The sequence below is a fragment of the Meriones unguiculatus genome, chromosome 7 (genome assembly GCF_030254825.1).
Source record: "Meriones unguiculatus strain TT.TT164.6M chromosome 7, Bangor_MerUng_6.1, whole genome shotgun sequence".
Classification (NCBI taxonomy): Eukaryota; Metazoa; Chordata; class Mammalia; order Rodentia; family Muridae; genus Meriones; species Meriones unguiculatus.
Genome location: NC_083355.1, coordinates 2,928,244 through 2,944,544, shown reverse-complemented (window position 1 = coordinate 2,944,544; position 16,301 = coordinate 2,928,244). Strand labels below are relative to the sequence as shown.

At 48.3% G+C, this 16,301-nt stretch overlaps 1 protein-coding gene across 1 annotated transcript in view; it reads left to right on the top strand.

The window, feature by feature from the left end:
* The window catches only part of Rptor (regulatory associated protein of MTOR complex 1), a 285,695-nt gene that overhangs the window by 105,189 nt on the left and 164,205 nt on the right, over nucleotides 1-16,301 (top strand). The window contains exon 4 of the mRNA XM_021639555.2: nucleotides 435-593. Within this exon, the coding sequence (XP_021495230.1) occupies nucleotides 435-593 (159 nt within the window). The remainder of the gene's footprint in view (nucleotides 1-434; nucleotides 594-16,301) is intronic.

Here is a 16,301-nt window from a genome sequence, read left to right as displayed (position 1 = left end):
TTTTGTAATTGGGGTTTTCTTAGTTATCTCTATGTGTTGTGTATAAAGACCCTGGTGGACACTTCAGGACCTCATCCCTAGGCATTGCAGTGTCCTGCACATGTGGGCAGGATGCTGAACACTTGACACTTTCTTCCCTTTATAACTCTACCATTGCTGCAGCGTAGAGAGCAAGTTCTCTGCACTTGGTGTTCTAAGAAGGTTTTCAGAAGGGCCCCTCTGCCTGACTCGTGTCACCGTGTGTAACAAGCTGTCTTTGTTCATGTCCTGTGTACACTCTCCTAGCCCGTGCTTGTGCTCACAGTTTAATGCAAAAGCTTGGGCCCCCGTGCAAGGCTCCACAGCTGCTCCTCGTCGATGAGTGTGAGGGAGCAGGAGGGTCCTCTCTGGCCCTTTCCTGTGCCTGACAGATATCTTTTCTTTTTCTACCACAGGCTCGGTACAAGCAGAGCCTCGACCCCACTGTGGATGAAGTCAAGAAGCTTTGCACATCACTACGCCGGAATGCCAAGGAGGAGCGGGTCCTTTTCCACTATAATGGCCACGGGGTGCCCAGGCCTACAGTGAATGGAGAGGTCTGGGTCTTCAACAAGGTGGGCCTGCCCTCAGTCTCCACTCTCCTTCCCCAGAAGCCTGTCCATGCATAGCTTTTGCTGTACCCTGGGTGTTTCACGCACTCAGCCTTTGGAGAACAGTCACACATGCCATGCACCAGGCTGGCAGCCAGGGTGCCTAGTGACGATGATGAGGCAGAGGAACTGTTTCTTTTGGAGGATGTGTTGACAAAAGCATCTTAAGGCTGCATGCGTGGGCGTCTTGTCTCTAGCGAGAGATGGGATGCTCATAGCTACGGTGGACCTCTTGCACACTGACTTTGCCGTCTGAGCAGCGGCAGTGTGTTTCTTGTTCCTGAGTGTGGGAGAACCAGCATTTTTTTTTTTCTTTTTAGAAAACGAAAGCAGTCTGAGTATCTAAAGAGCTGATGCCCAGCTGCCATTCATTCGCCACCTCAGCTTTTCTGAAGGTCAGAACTTCCAGCCTCTAGTGGTGCCTTAAGTCTGAGAGTAGATAGTGAGGTGAGGGGATACTCTGTCCCATCCTGGACTGAGGAGTGCCTTTCATACATCTCATAGGGCAGAACAGCCTGCCACTCCGTTCTTCCTGCTGTACATGACAGGTAGCTCTGGAAGTATGTGTGGCCGCTTGAACTCTTGAGGTTGATTTTGGGCTCCAGCAAAAGTGAGCTTAGATTTGAGTCAAGCCGCACTCTAGTAGTAGGGCTAAACAAACAGTGAACCTCTTTGGCCTGTTTCCTTGTGGAAGGAACTGCCTCATTGTCTCTTCCTGCAAGTTAAAGACACAGTGTGTCACTAGCCAGTCATGTGTTCAGATAACGAGCTTCCTCTGACGGCCACCATCCTGCTGTCCCTGCACTGTTATCTGGTGAAACTGCAGAGGGAGGGGCCTATGAGTAGGTCTTAGCAGCGTTTCCCATACGTGCAGTGAAAGGGTCCTAAGCGCAAGGACTCCACTCCCATTAGTGCCCTCTGCAGGGCCAGGGCCTCCTGATGTGGGCTAGGTGCCACAGGTCGTCTCTTCTGTCCATCTCTGGTCACAGATCCCATTCATATTATGTGTGTGGCTGGCGGTGGGCACACACGTGCCACAACATGCATGTACAGGGCAGAGAACAGCTTTGGGGAGTCAGTTCCCTCCTACCACGCGGGTACTTCGGACTGAACTGAGGTTGTCAGGTTGGAGGCAACCTACTAAGTTATCTTGCTATGTAGTTAAGAAAGAGGAAGGATTTAAAGGACTGTGGTGTCATGGACCACCAGGGCCTCCCCGTGCACTCAGGAAGGAGACTCTGGAGCCCTGTGTGTCCTCAGGCTTGTGCCCTTCTCACCCCCATCTGCGTACTGACATGAGGGCACAGAGGAAGCCACGCTTCTCATTCCCTGGCCGTCTCAGATTAGATCAAGTCTGCAGACAGAATCCTTTCAGGGAGAAAGGATTTATTGCAGCTTATGCAAGAAATATAATTTATAATATACTTAAATCTGGTGTGTGTGTTCTGGGTATGTGTGTGCTTGGCCAGAGGTCAATTGGCTGTCTTCTGCATTGTTACCTGTTGTGGTTAAATTAACAAATGGTATAATAATGTTTATTATTAGCCCTGTAATTATTACAGCATTATTATCTAACTTGCTATTATAATCAATAACACACACACACACATACACACACACTCACATACCCCATAGACTTTAGAATAGCCTTCTCTCACCTAGGGCAGGCCAACTACTACCTGCTAAACTATCTTCACCTCCCAACACCTCATCCCATGACGTCTGCTCTAACAGTTTCTGTCATGGCTACCTCCCATCTGTAATCCCCAAATACTTGCTTATGTTCTTCATCTGGGCCAGTTTCCTCCATCTATGCCGATCTGTCCATGTACTTTTCTCCATGATATTCATTAAGGCTCTTTTCTTCCTTCCTCCTCTGGTACCTGTCTTTTTCTCCCATGATCCTTCTGTTCTTAAAGCCCTCAAACCTTAGCCACATGTACCTCATTTGCCCTGCTCAGGTGTGTTGGCATTTTATTATTAACCAGTCAGGAATAATTTCTTAGATAAGGTTTACACAACAAGGACAGGTGTATGCTGGTCTGGGCAGCACCAGATCTTAGGGGGTCAATGTTAGCATCAGAATATATAGCACCAGGCCCCTGGCTTCTACGTGGATGCCAGGAATCTGGCTCTTACCAGTGCCCCTGGCTTCTACGTGGATGCCAGGAATCTGAGCTCAGCTCTGCTAGCATATACAGCACACATTTCATGCACCAGGCCACCCCCTAGCTCCTGGCAGGGAGATGAGGTAACAAGTGACATTATGCTGGTTGAAGTGTTCAGCAGCTGTTTGTTGCAAAGTACCATCCAGCAGCAGAAAGCTAGGGCCAGAAGTGGCACCAAGCTATAACCCCCAAACCCTACCCCAGTGACCACAAATCACTCCGCCAGTGCCCGTGTCTGCAGCTTCCTCAAAACATCACTGCCAGTTGCCGACCACCTGTTGAAACACTGAGGTACATTTCAGACTCAAACCACAACATGGGACCATCTTCTGGGTGAAGATACAGGGTCTTGTGTCTTTTGGTAGATCAGGATTCCCTCAGGTGTGGACACTGGGTCTGGAATTTGGTGGAGTAGGATTGAGTATAGAGTATTTCTTCTTGGTTGATTGGGATCCCTTTCCCCATAGTCTTCTCTGTGTGATTTCCTCTGTTTCCTGGCTAACCACCAGTGCTGCTAGGCATCTTCTCAGTTCGTGGCATGTGGTGTATGGCATGCTTGGTTCTGCCTGTCCCCTCCTCAGCCCTGGTGTGCAGGGCAGCGTCTGTCTCATAGGTCTTTTCTCTGCCCTGGATGCCTCTTTCCTCACTGTAATGCCCGCATTTGGAAAAGGTACATTGTGCAAACTCAGATTTTCCTGGAACCTGTTGAATATGAGTCCTGTTGATTGACGGCTGGCCACAGCCTTTCTTCTTGGGTTGTCGTCTGTTATCTTACCTAGTTGATGGACTTCTTTATATTCTACACAGAAACTTCATCATCCTATGAACTGTGTCTTCTTTAAATTTATGACTTGTTTTTCATTCTGTTAGCAGTGTCCTGTGATGGATAGTTTTTATGCCAAACTGGTCATACTTGCTGTTCGCTCTGGGAGTAGCTGTATCTCACCTAAGCCTTCCTCAAAGTTTTGTGCTTTAGCCAGGTGATGGTGGTGCACACCTTTAATCCCAGCATTTGGGAGGCAGAGGCAGGCCAATCTTTGTGAGTTCCAGGCCATCCTGGTCTACAGAGTGAGTTCCAGGACAGGCATGCCTACACAGAAAAACTGTGCCTTGAACCACCTCTTCTTCCCACAAAAAAAGTTTTGTGCTTTGATCAGCTATAACTGGGGCTTTAATGTAATGCATGAGGTGGAATCCACATTTGTCCTTACAGTTCACCGCTGCCTCAGCATTCATGCCAGCTTTTACTTGAATCCGCTCTGTTCTGTGCCATCCAGATATCTTGGTTTTCAGAGTGCTTTTTAGTTAGGGAAAACCTAGCACCCTTTGTTCTTTTTGTTGGTATTTTGGTTAATTTTGGCCTTTCGGTCTAATAAGAAAATACGAAATTCATTCATCTGTTTCCATAAACAGACTTGTGTGGCTGGAGGGATGGCTCATCGTTAGAGCAGTTGCTGTTTCTCCAAAGAACCAGTTCCTAGTGTCCACGCTGTGGTTCACAACCACCTGTAACTTTAGCTTTGGGACTCACTACTCCCTTCTGGCCTCCACAGGTACCTGCATACATGTGGCATAAACACTCTCTTTCTCCCCGACCCCCTGCACCTGCATACATGTGGCATATATACGTTCTCCCACACACACAAATAAAGAAATGAGTAGGTAAATGGTAAGACTAAAAGAATCGTTGTTGGAATAGGTCATGTCCATGGCTACAGATGATCATTGCAGCATTAAATCTTTCAGACTGCGATCTTTTAAAGTGTCTGTCACTATATGATACAGCTTTTTTTCACAAGAGTTTAAGTTTCTTAATTTCCTTACTGGGGTATGTGGGACGGCCCTTCTCCGAACTCTTATGGATTCAAAAAGTTTCTCAATATGTACCGTTGCTTTTCCTTATAGATTATGTCATTTTGCAAACCCTTTCTTGTTTGTGCCCGTATGTATTGTATTTGTTTTCTGGTACTGATCTTCGAGGGAAGGAAACAGTGACTGAGGTACCTTGCCTGCTTTGTGGCTTCTTGGCGAATACTTTGTCCCTGTGAGGTCTGCAGGTGGCTTTCTGTGGGGACAGGAAGGATGAAAACAATCATTTATCAGATTAAGAACTATCCCTTCTTTGATGTCAGTGAACCATGAGTAGTGTTGACCCTTTGAAGCCTTTGTGGTGGTGTATGCCGATTAAGGAAGATCTGTTTCTACTTGTTTTTGTTTTTTAATTATGCATGTAGGTTGACTTTTCTAAAGTCATTGTTTTCAACCTGGTAAGATACTACATGATACCTAGTGACTCTGTATTAAATGCCACACACTTGTTCTGAGGATGGCTTATTCCTCAGTGTATATCATCTGCTTCATACATGCTTTAATTCACTTGTTGCTATTTGTTTTAAATCTGTATTCCCTGAGGTTTTCCTGGATTTTTCTTTCTCCTGTGTTTCTCGGCCCAAGTAATCAATATTCTGTGGCCCGAGAAAATGAATAGGGAATTTTCCTTCTTGTTGCAGACTTAAGTGGTATTTGTGAGATTTGAAGCATTGACTGCCTGCCCAGGGCCAGACTGTTGTATGGTCTCTGGCTGCTGGTCCTTCGTGGTTAGAAGGAGGTGTTCATTTCTTTTCAACATGTCCAACATCTCAGCAGAGGGGTTGAGTTTGTTAACACCTGTTGCTCCAAATATCCCTTGCCACCGTGTGTGTCCAGGGAGTGGGGGTGCAGTATATTGCTCTTGGGCCAAGCACTCAGGCATTCTTTCTGTTCTGGTTATTCTAACAAGGGGCGTATGTCCCTTTTATCAGTCAGGAGTCCTCCGGAAGGTAGGCACAGCAGTAACACATCACATGCTGTGTGTGCTCTGTGGAATGGAGTGTCCCTGCACACTCGTCAGCCCTCATGATGCAGGGAGCAACGGTGTTTTCTACCTAAGCACATTGTTCAGTGGATGTCATGTTCTGTTCCACAGAGCCCATACTCACATCTCTCTCCAGGTGTCCCACAGATTCTGCCAGGGCTCCCTCCTGTGCCCACTCTCCAGGCTGACTGGCCTCTTACTGTACGATAGCCTTCTGGTCCTCCTGAGTCTGGCTGCTTTTAAAGAGAAGGTTTAACTTCCTTCCTTTGGTGAGTTAACACACTTTGGGTCTTTGGTAGGCCTTCACGTGTGCAATGCTTTCTGGACAGACAGTGAGCAGTCTTGTCTCCAGTTGTCAGGACTGATGGGCCACTACAGTATGCTCTTACTGCTGTGTCCTGCTTTGTGTTAAGGCTCCCTGTTGGCGTTGGGCAGTGTAGTTCTCACAGCTGTGTTTGCCACTCACCCAGCATTAGTGTCAGGCAGAGCTCGCTCGTTGCCCTAGAAGTGCCCATGCTCTACCTCCGCACTGCTCTTTTCTGCCTCCTCTTCCCCCTCTCCATTCCTTCTTTTCTTTTTTGCTTTATCTTTTTCCAGTGTGTGCTGTAGTTGGTGTCATTGATCAGATGTCCTTTCAGAGTGGTCTCCTCGCCTAGCCAGCTGTGTCCAAGGCTCTCCATGGCTAGGTACCTGAGCTCTTTCTCTTTTACCAGTAGGTAGTTCTCCATTGCGCATTCAGCTCTGAAATAGCTTAGTGCCTCCTGATTCTTTTCTCAGTTAAAAATAATACTGTTGACACTTCTGCTCAGGAGTTATTTATTTTGAGTCAGGTTTTCATACAGCCCAGGCTGGCTTTGAACTCATGGGTCTTTTGGCTTCTGCTTCCCAACTTGTGATTCTTAAGGTTTAATGTGGACTTAGGTTTTCAGTTCATGACTGCTGGTGCACAGGGTCAGAGCCTATTTAGCTTTGTAAGAACCTCCAAACTTTGTTGCAAGATGTCTGCCCATTTGCATTTCCTCCACTACTGCCTGCATTGGGCCTTGTCAGCCTTCTGGATTTTAGTCAATCTGCAAAATGTGTAGCAGTGTCTTGTTGCAGGTGAGTTTATAGTTCTGCTCAGCATATCTTCATATGTCTGGCCATGGTCCGTTGTCTACCTTGCTAAGGTGTCTGCTCAGGTCTGTTTTACCCTGCTAGGTGGAACTGCAAGGCCCTTTGTGCTGAACAGCTGCTCTTGGAGCCCCGTCTGCTTCCTGAAGCTGCTTCCTTGCTTGTTGACCTTTAATAATCCCCTGTACCTCTTAGACCTTTGTCCTTAACCAGATATGGATGTGTAGGAATTTTCAGCTTGTGGCTTGTCGTCTTTATTCATAGTGGACATTGTTTTTAATCACTGAAGAGCTCAGACCAGTTACTGTCTAGAGCATTCAGATTCTGAGGTAGCCTCTTCCCTTCTTTGTGAGTTTATGTCAGAATCAAGAAAGCCTGTTGAAATCTGCCATCTGCAGAAGTGCAGCTATAACTGAAGTCTGGTCCAAGTAAAGAGAGTCGTTTTCTCACAGCAAAGTCACCCATAGAAACATGTGCTCGCATTAACATTCACCAAGTTGACTTCACCGTGAGAAGAGCCACCGGGGATGGAGCGAGGCATTTCCTACCAGCAAGCAGGTACTGCGTGTGTGTCCACACTTAATAGCAGTTGAAAGTACAGCAGGATGGACAGACGAGAAGAAGAAAACAACCTCCCCCCCAACTGGATGTCTGAACACCTTTTCAGTATTCACTAAATTAAAACAATGCTGAAGAGTGATAGTTAAACTTTGTCGAAAAGAAAACTACAGGTAGAGCATATTTTTTTCCTATTTAAAAGAAGTCTTAATGGAAAAGATCTGCCATTGGTCACCTAATGTGTCAAGTGGCACTACAACACTCACCCACGCACGCAGCATACCCCTTTCTCTGCTCTGCTGAGTCCAGCATGGCAGAGCGGTTTCTGATCTTTGCCTGTGCACCCATTGCAGAGCCAATCCACTTTCTTGCCTGTAGAGCTGGAGCCACTTCAATCTAGGGGAAGGCTGTGTCTCAGCGCACCTCTTTTGGTGCACTGAGTTCTGGAGTTTTCTTGGCTTTACAGTTTAGTTTAGGATAATTTTAGGGTGTTTGTTTACATTCAGTTTATACCTGCTGGCAGAAATGCCTTCAAAGACCGGACCTGCTCTTCACAGTTTTTGTCTCACACAGTATCTCTCTCAGTGTCTGACCGCTGTGGACATAAAGAGATTAGACATCCTGGTGACCACACTGAAAGCAGAGATTGATTCCTGCTAGTTGTAAGTCAAGTTAAAGAAAAACTGCTGATTGTGTTTTGACAAGTTGGGGTGATGCCGGGAAGATGGATGACCCTTTGAGACAGGAGCAGAGCCCAGTTCAGCAGTGAGCTCCCCACCTGCCCAGAGACTCCTACAGGAGGGGAGTCAGCAACTGTCATCAAAAATGGGAACCAACTGGAGCCCTCTACTGGGAGAGAAAGAGGTAGACTGTGCGATGAACAACATAGCTTGTAGTGTAGGAAGACAAAGCACTGAGCTGTGAGAACCTGGTGGCCACACTAAGGATTAGAAGGGATAGAAGACCAGACAGGTACTGGAGGAAGGGATGAAGCTAGGTGGCTCCTGGGATCCCTGCCCCCCGGCTGCCTGAGAGGTGCATTTGGGAAGACACCAAGAGGAAAGAAAGCCATTACAGGGCAACAATGGGGATACACTGAATACAGCACCAGAGTAAAGTTGAGTGTTGAGGAAGTCAGTGGTAGGCAGTGTGATGAACTACAGATAAAGGTGGAGGGAGCAGCTGAAACCTGGATTGGGACCAGGATAAAGCAACAAGAAGAAGGGGTTGGAGCTCATCTGTGCCTGGGGGGGGTATGTTGGCCCCAGGCTGTGAGTGTACACTGTGCGACGCAGGACAGGTGATTAGGCCCCTCGCATGTGGTGCCTAGGCCTGAAGAAAGAGTGAGATCCGGGAGCCAGGGGAAGGTCCCCAGGGGGACCAGTGGGGCCTTTGGAACATAAGTAAAGGTGGGCCCTGTTGTTCATGTGGCTCTGTAAAAAGGAAGGTCTGAACTTCAGGAAGAAGTCTCAGCAGGTGCCAGTCGATAGAAAGTAGGGCCATTTCCTCACCAGTTACCCAGCTGGTAACATCTGTCGTAGCAGCAAAAAACACTCTTAAGACAGAGAGGGAGGAAGCAGGAGGAAAAATGAGGAGGAAGCTAGGTAGGGGCCCCCATTGATATAGGGAGGTGCAGCTCCTATCAGTCTGAAGTTTGGGCCTTCAACAGGGAAAGTGATGAGTTCTCAGGAAAAGCTTTCTTGCTGTAAAGGCCTGGCGCTGCTTGAGGGGCTGCCTCTCAGCCTGGTTCCTGTGAAGCGCCGCAGGACCAGGAACTGGTCTCTGCTGCAGGCCCTGTTTGCATACCTGCTCTCTGGGGGATGCTTTGGAGACTGAGCTCCCTCCCACAGTTGTTCCCTGGATGCTCAGTAGCCAGCGGCAGGAGAGGATGGGCATTGCCGAGTACTACTTGTAAGCCAGACATGGCTTCAGTGACTGCCACGGTGTGGTCACGAGTGAGCTTCAGTGCCTTAGAGTCCTTAAGGCTGAGGGTGCTTACATCGTTGTTTCTGCTTCTGCTTTTCCTTTCTGATGGTTCACTAACCATGCACTCCACAAGCAGCTTACAGGTGCTGTTCTCAGGGTCACACATAACACACATATAAACACAAACACACACATACAAAAGCACATAGAGTTTCTGTGTTTTTGTTTTGTGTTTTTATATGACATTGTCACTATTGGGTGAATAGATGCCACTCCTTCCTCTGGTATGGAGCAGACAGCTGCTGCTTCTGTTGAAAGACAGATCATAGAGGTTTTTAAATTTGCATTTGTTGGAAAATTTTATTTGTGACTTTTATGATTGCATTATTCACACCAGAAATCATCATTTGTTGAAATTGTTACTTTGTGGGAGTGCAGTAGAGTCCAAGACAAAGACCTTAATTTTATTGTGAACTTGACCCCTCTCTTTTTTTTAGAATTCCTAGCATCTTGCATCTGCTTACAGTGGTGGAAGGCCATTAGCAAAAATTCTATTTCTTTAGAGAAAGCCTGGAAACTTCAGGCTTTGTCTTTTCCCTTTACATTTATAAAGAAATTCCTTGGTGCTGAAAGGTTTAGTTACCTTCACCCACATTTTAAGCTTTAAAACAAAAAGATGTTTCTAGAACCACTAAAACAACATTTGCAGAACAGCTGGCCCAGCATCCTCTGAGTGAGAAGGGAGCTAGGGCCTGAGTGGACACTGTGCTTAGGCCGCCCCAGCCTCTCCTGTCTCCTGTAGCAGACCCTCACCTCTCTACCTTTTCCCGTTTTCTGGTCTGAAGACGTATCCTTCCCTCCTCATTTGCCTGCATGTTCATCTCTGCAGGTGCAGCTGATGACAGCCTCACCCATCCCCAGGCCCGTCCTTTCGCTGCTCAGCTGGCCTTCCTGTTGGGCATCTTGGCCTTGTGGGGCTTTTGCAGGTGCTATGGGTCTATTCTCTTCCCTCGTGATTTCTTCTTTTAAAGGTTAGACGTTATCGCGGTTCGTGTCATAGGACGCTTGCTTTCCCATTCTCATTTCTGCTTGTAAGTGCAGCCGTCCCATTGTACCGTGTTCCCTTCCCTGCTGAGTGGAGTTGGTGCTGGTGTTTGATTTTGAGTTTCTTTTGCACAGCCCCCAGGTGTGACCTGCCCCTGTGAGGCGGCATTGTCTGAGGAAAGAAGGGCTGGGTAGCTGTGAATGCCCTGAGCTTTGGTTACTTGTGTGCTTAAGTGTTTTTTAGCCAGGAGTGTAGCTACTGCACTGTAATGATGTCTTTTAAAATATGTAATTGTACATACTGGTTGCACATAGCTTCATTATAACATTTATTGTTCTTGGAATTTCTGGATGTGTGGTTAGAAATGCATCCCAACTCTTCTTTAGGTCCCAGGAGCCTTGGCAGCTGCGACCACAGCTGTGGTATGTGTAGAACACGTGCGTACGTGGGCACAGTGCCCAGGAAAGCAGAAATCTGACACCTGGCAGTGACAGGCGCCCAAGACCATCAGCTTGTTTACTTGGTCCTGTGGCAGAACAGTGCAGCATGTGGAGCCATTAGCAGAAGAGAGCCATGCACCTTGCATCAAGGAAAGAAGGAGAGCAGGACCACACAGGCTCCCACGGGCCCACAACGCCACACACTGGGGAGCAAGGGTTTAGCATGTGGGCCTCATGGGGGAGCGTTCTAGATCCAGACACTAGAACATGTTCTCCAACACTGGAGCTAAAGATATATTTTCTTTTTGCCAAAGGGTTATTTTCTGACCAAACCATCTCTTGGAACTACAGTTCTCAGTTTCGTGCTCATAGGAAGTCACTCTGGCATGGACATGGTCTTACATTGCCCAGGCTTGTCTCAAACCCACCATTCCCCTGCCTCAGCCTCTCAGGTCTTAGAGGAGGTGAGAGATACTGGGCCTCACTGGCTTGCTTGGTTTTGAGTTTGAATAAATGTTACTGAGTGGTGCGGCTCGGTGTTTCATCCAGGCTAGTGTTTGCGCTGAGGTTGATTTGGTCAGGCGTACAGTCTACTTGGAAATGTTCTGCTGTTCACGGGTCCTTTCCCCTGTTGCTGACATGTGGGTTGTTTTTGGTCTTATTTTTTTCTGTAAAGAATCCGTCTTTCCGTAAATTTTTGCTGAGTGAAAAATAAATAAATAAAAAAAAGGATAAGTGGAAGACAGAAAAAAGTGCATGTATCCTGTGTCGGTCCATGGTGGCTTTGCTGTACGGTGTAAGGCTGTCAGCGGACTAGACTCTGCCCTGCTGGCTGTAGGCTGCCTCACATGTTCCCACGCTCATGCCAAGGCAGCCTCTGGGAACACATGGCAGCATGCTGTTTAGAGACCAGGGCTTCTGAGGCTGGAGAGATGTCTCAGGGCTTACGAGTATCGGCTGCTCTTGCAGAAAACCAGCATTTGATTCCTGGCACCAACATGGTGGCTAATAATGGTTTGTAATTCCATTTTCAGGTGAGACCTGATGCCCTCTTCTGCCCTCTGTGGGCACTGCATGCACACACACGTGCATGTAGACAAAACACCCCACACATAAGAAGTCCTTGAAAAAAGAAAAATCAGGCTTTCTGCAGACAGGAATTTTCTTTAAAAGTTGTATGTTTAAGAAATGTCTGTCTGTGCTTGTGGATGGTAACATTCACAGTTTCTGTAGCAAATCGGCATTTTCCACCTTACAAACACTATAGAACAAAGGCTATGGTATCAGTCTTGAGGGCTGATAAGCAAGGCTCAGTCAGGCCCAGGATGGTTTGAGCCTGCATGGTGGAGAAGGGTCTGCCTTGAGCCGCAGGCTCCAGCAGTAAGATGACTGAGCGCTGGGTACTGCTGTGGGACGTGTGGAGGGCTTCTGCTTCTGTAGCAGAACATCATCCCAGCTGCTGGAGAAGCCCAGCTCCAACAGACCCCACAGTGTTCCTCAGCTGAGAGCTGTAGAAACCTGTGTCTGTATCCCTGCTGCCCCCTTTCAGGGCGTTGGGCAGCCTTGGTGAAGTGCAGGTGCTGTTCAGGACCTGCTGGAACAGGGCTGTAAGTAGCTCCTGATCTGAGGTAGGTGGAGGTCATTTGTGTGCAGCATGAGCTGAGTAACTGCCTAAAAGTTAGGGGAAGCAGGGACTGCCCAGAGATGGAAACTGTCCTGTGCCACAATGTGGCAGAGTGCAGCCTAGCATCTGGCCAGAGGGACAAGGGCCTTATGCTCACACTTAGGTGTTGAAGCTAAAAGCCTGACCTGGAAGAAGTAGGAAGAACTGGGCTCACTAGAGCATGAGACAGGAATGGGGTCAGGAGCAGCTGGGCAGCAGGGAAGCAACTTGTGATGCCCACAGCACAGCAGAGTACCTTTGCCCGACAGCAAGCCAGCTAACCCATCAGAGAGCAAGCGGGGTGGTCTGTAGTGCTGCCTGTCCAGTGCAGCGATCGGCCTCTGCGCACCACCTACGAGTGCTGAAATGTTGTACTGTGCTGCATGAGACACACATACTTGTTGGTTAAAGTTATGTTTTAAAAGTAAAATAAAAAATATTGTGAGAAGGTGGGCTAGAATAATCAGTGGAGCCGGGTGTGGTGCGGCACACTTGTAATCCCAGCAGAGGCGGCAGATCTCTGTGAGTTCAAGGCCAGCCTGGTCTACACAGTGAGTCCAGGACAGCCAGGGCTATACAGAGACCCTGTCTTGTAAAACAAACCCACAAACTAAGAATAATCATTGGGTAGGTGTGCTTGTTGCCGTCCATGGTAGCCTGTGCTGTTCCCCAGGACTGTCATGGTAGGGGAGAACTGCCTCCAGAGCTGTTCTTCTGGTGGGCAGTGCTCACTCTTCCTAGTGGTGCCACCTCCTCACTTGGCCAGCGCTACTTTGGTTGCCAGTGCTGCTTTGGTTGCCAGCGCTGCTTTGGTTGCTCCTGCTTTGGTTGCTTTCGGTCATCAGTGGACACCCAGAGACACGTGGAAGCCACGCACAAGCTGCATGTCTGTAAACACTGTCTCATACCTCTTCTGCGCTCTGCAGGGATCCACTGTCTTCTGTTCTTTAGGCTGTTAGCTGGACTTACCTGCTTTTCATTTACCTCACAGTTGGTTAGTAGTGAGCTCAGGTGAATCTTTCTGTTTGTGATATGGTCTAATAATATGGTTTTTCTATTATAAAATGCTTCCATCTTGGGCCCCAGCCTCAGGATGGCTCTGGCATCTGATAGTGCCTGTCGTGTCGTCGTCTTTGTCTTCCTCTGCCTTCCTCCTCCTCCTTCTTTTTCTTCTAATTGTGTAAAGTACTTTGATTTTCACATTATACCACATGTAGTCTTTTTGATGTCTCCATCATTCTTTGAGTGCCTTCTTTACATCTCTTCAAGAGGCTGCAAGTTCCTACAGTATTCCCTCTGGAATCAACTCTGTTGTGAGACATTTCCACACAGATGCTAGTTCCATCCAAGAAGCATACTTAGCAACAAAGATGTGAGCCCTTGGCCTGTTCACTGTGATGGGTGTCAATGCTGTAGATGTTTGTGGTTGGCAGGGTCGGGTACCGTTTTGCAAGGGCTAAGCTGTACTATGTGGGTCTGTATTTGAGCATTTGTGTGCTGTAGCGAATCCAACTTGAGTGAGCAATGGGAAGCGAGAGACTTGGGGCTGCAGTGAGCTAAACTACCAAGAATTCTGCTGCTGCTCTTGAATGGTCTATCGTCCTCATTGGTGTAGTGTGAGTTTTGCAGCAAATAAAAAGAAGGTGGGATTGGAGGAAACTGTTGGGTGAGCTTGAAGAGATGGCCAAGGCGTGGTTTTTGTTTCAGGCGGAGGCAACTCTGCTTGGCGCTACATCAGAGAGATGGAGGAGGAGAATCTGTTCATTGGTGGACTTAAGCCTGAGGAAGGGGCAGTGTGGGAATATCACAGCTGCCGAGAGCAAGAGCTCTTGACTTGGCAAACCTAGGGACCCTGCTTTCTCTGAAATATGGCATCTAGGAAAAAAAGCAGGGGAGGGAGAGAGGGAAACAGAGGCCACAGCTCACAGTCACCTGTGAGTCAGCTGCTGTTTAAGCTTATTTTTAGGGAAGTCAGAAGGCAGGCTAAGTCCCCAGAGGCATGGGGACACCATCTTGCCTCCTCCCCATAATAGCTGCTTCTGACATCATGACATTGGTGGTGAGAAACCACCACCACCAGAGTATCTAACAGGGTTAGAAAGACCCACTGGCGGCAGTCATGATGGTGTTCCTGTGAGTTATGCAGTGCCCCAGCCCCTGTCGTCAGTTAATGCGTCTTTCTCTGCACACCCGTGTCCATACCTGGTAGGTTTGGGAAGTGCGACACAGTGGAATGTACCAATTCCAGCAGCCATATTCTGGAGCTTGTGGGACAGGGGCGTCTATGGCTCAGCACTCCCTCAGGGCTTGACGGACGGTACTCCTTTGCTGCGTGTCAAACCTCAATTCCCCATGTGTCCAGGATGCAACAGTGGTGATGCCATTGTGCCACCCATGCTTCCCTCCTTAGGACACTTCACAACGCTAGATCCCCTTTCCCCACCATTCCACTGTGGTCCTGCCTGTTGATCACTTTTGCCTTCTCTGCTCGTTGTTTTGGCGGTGCCGGCATAGGAGGCATTTGGTATTGCCATTTGCTTCATGGTTGAAACCAGAGCCTAGCTTCACTCCTCCCAGAAGTCTTACCTGGGGTGCAGTGCATGGGTTCCCAAGGTTGACCGGGCCTTTGTCGGAGGTGCTCTCTGCACTGTACGGCTGGGCTTTCTCCAGCTAGAGCTGCTGTTAGAGGTGCCGCAGTCTGCAGCAGCACTCCGATAAAGCAAGTGGACTTTTCCCCTGTGCTTAACATAATCTGTCAGAGAAAGTGGACTGTAATGAATACATTATCTAAACTCATTTCTGGCTTTTTGATGAGGGCTTCCCTGCTCTTTCAGTCATGGTGGGTGTGAAGCCAGCCCTCTGCTCATAGCCCCCTGCTGTTCCCCAATCTCTGCTGCACCCAGGGCTTCCAAATGCTGGCCTGTGCCACTGCCTGCCATGGAGTGCTCAGGAAGAGAGGCGTATTCTCAGTGAGCGTGTGGCTGCTTTGGGTTTTGTTCCTGCTGCCACTGGATGCTGGTTCTCTGGACACCAAGGCTGTGCTTACAGTTACATTTGGCTGATTTGCAGGGCCTTAATTCTGGCTTGACAGACCCCTGGCTATCTTTCTGAGATGGGTCTTGGGAGCCCCACAAGCTTGTTTGTGAGGATTAGTTCCCACGGGTCATTCTCTTCACGGTGATTCAATAGAGTGGTTCTACTCTCCCGGGGTCACAGCCTTCTGAATTGGTTTTGATGAAACTGTCTTCCTTTCCATCCAGAGAAGTTTTCCTTAAGGGGGAATTTGGCAACATCTGGAGAACCTTTGGATGGTGAGGACCAAGTGGTTCTGTCCAAGAATGCTGCTGCGCATGGTGCGTTGCACAGTCCTGTTTCTAGCCAGGCTTCCCCATGTGGCCCATCTCTGCAGAGGAGCGTCGATGCATTTACACCATCCACTCTGGGAGGCACCCTCATGGAGGGGATGCCATAAAAGTCCTTCATAACTAAAGGCACGGGGTCAGTAAACACCGATCAGAGAGTTCTGCCTTGTGCTGTATCCTGGGAAGATGGAGCTTTTCCTAATATAGCTGGCCTTCATTATTTTAATAAATCAACACTACTTACCTTGGTGATTTAGAAACTTAAATGTAGCCTTCTGTTTGGGCAAATGTAAAGAGCAGGCTTCATTTCATGCCTGTTTGCTGTTTGAGGGAGCTGTGGGCATGCACCTGGAGCACAGAGTGTAGATGACATTGTCTTGTCATTAGCAGCTGCACAGACTTGATGTGCTGCGGTCCCGTTCCTCTTGGGGCTGGAGTGTGCTTGAGACGGGTGTGAAGCCCTGACTGCAGGCTGCTGTGGTCCTCCCTGCTGGAGTTGAGTTCTGCATGCTGCAGGGTTACTTTTGGCCCCCAGCCAGGGAG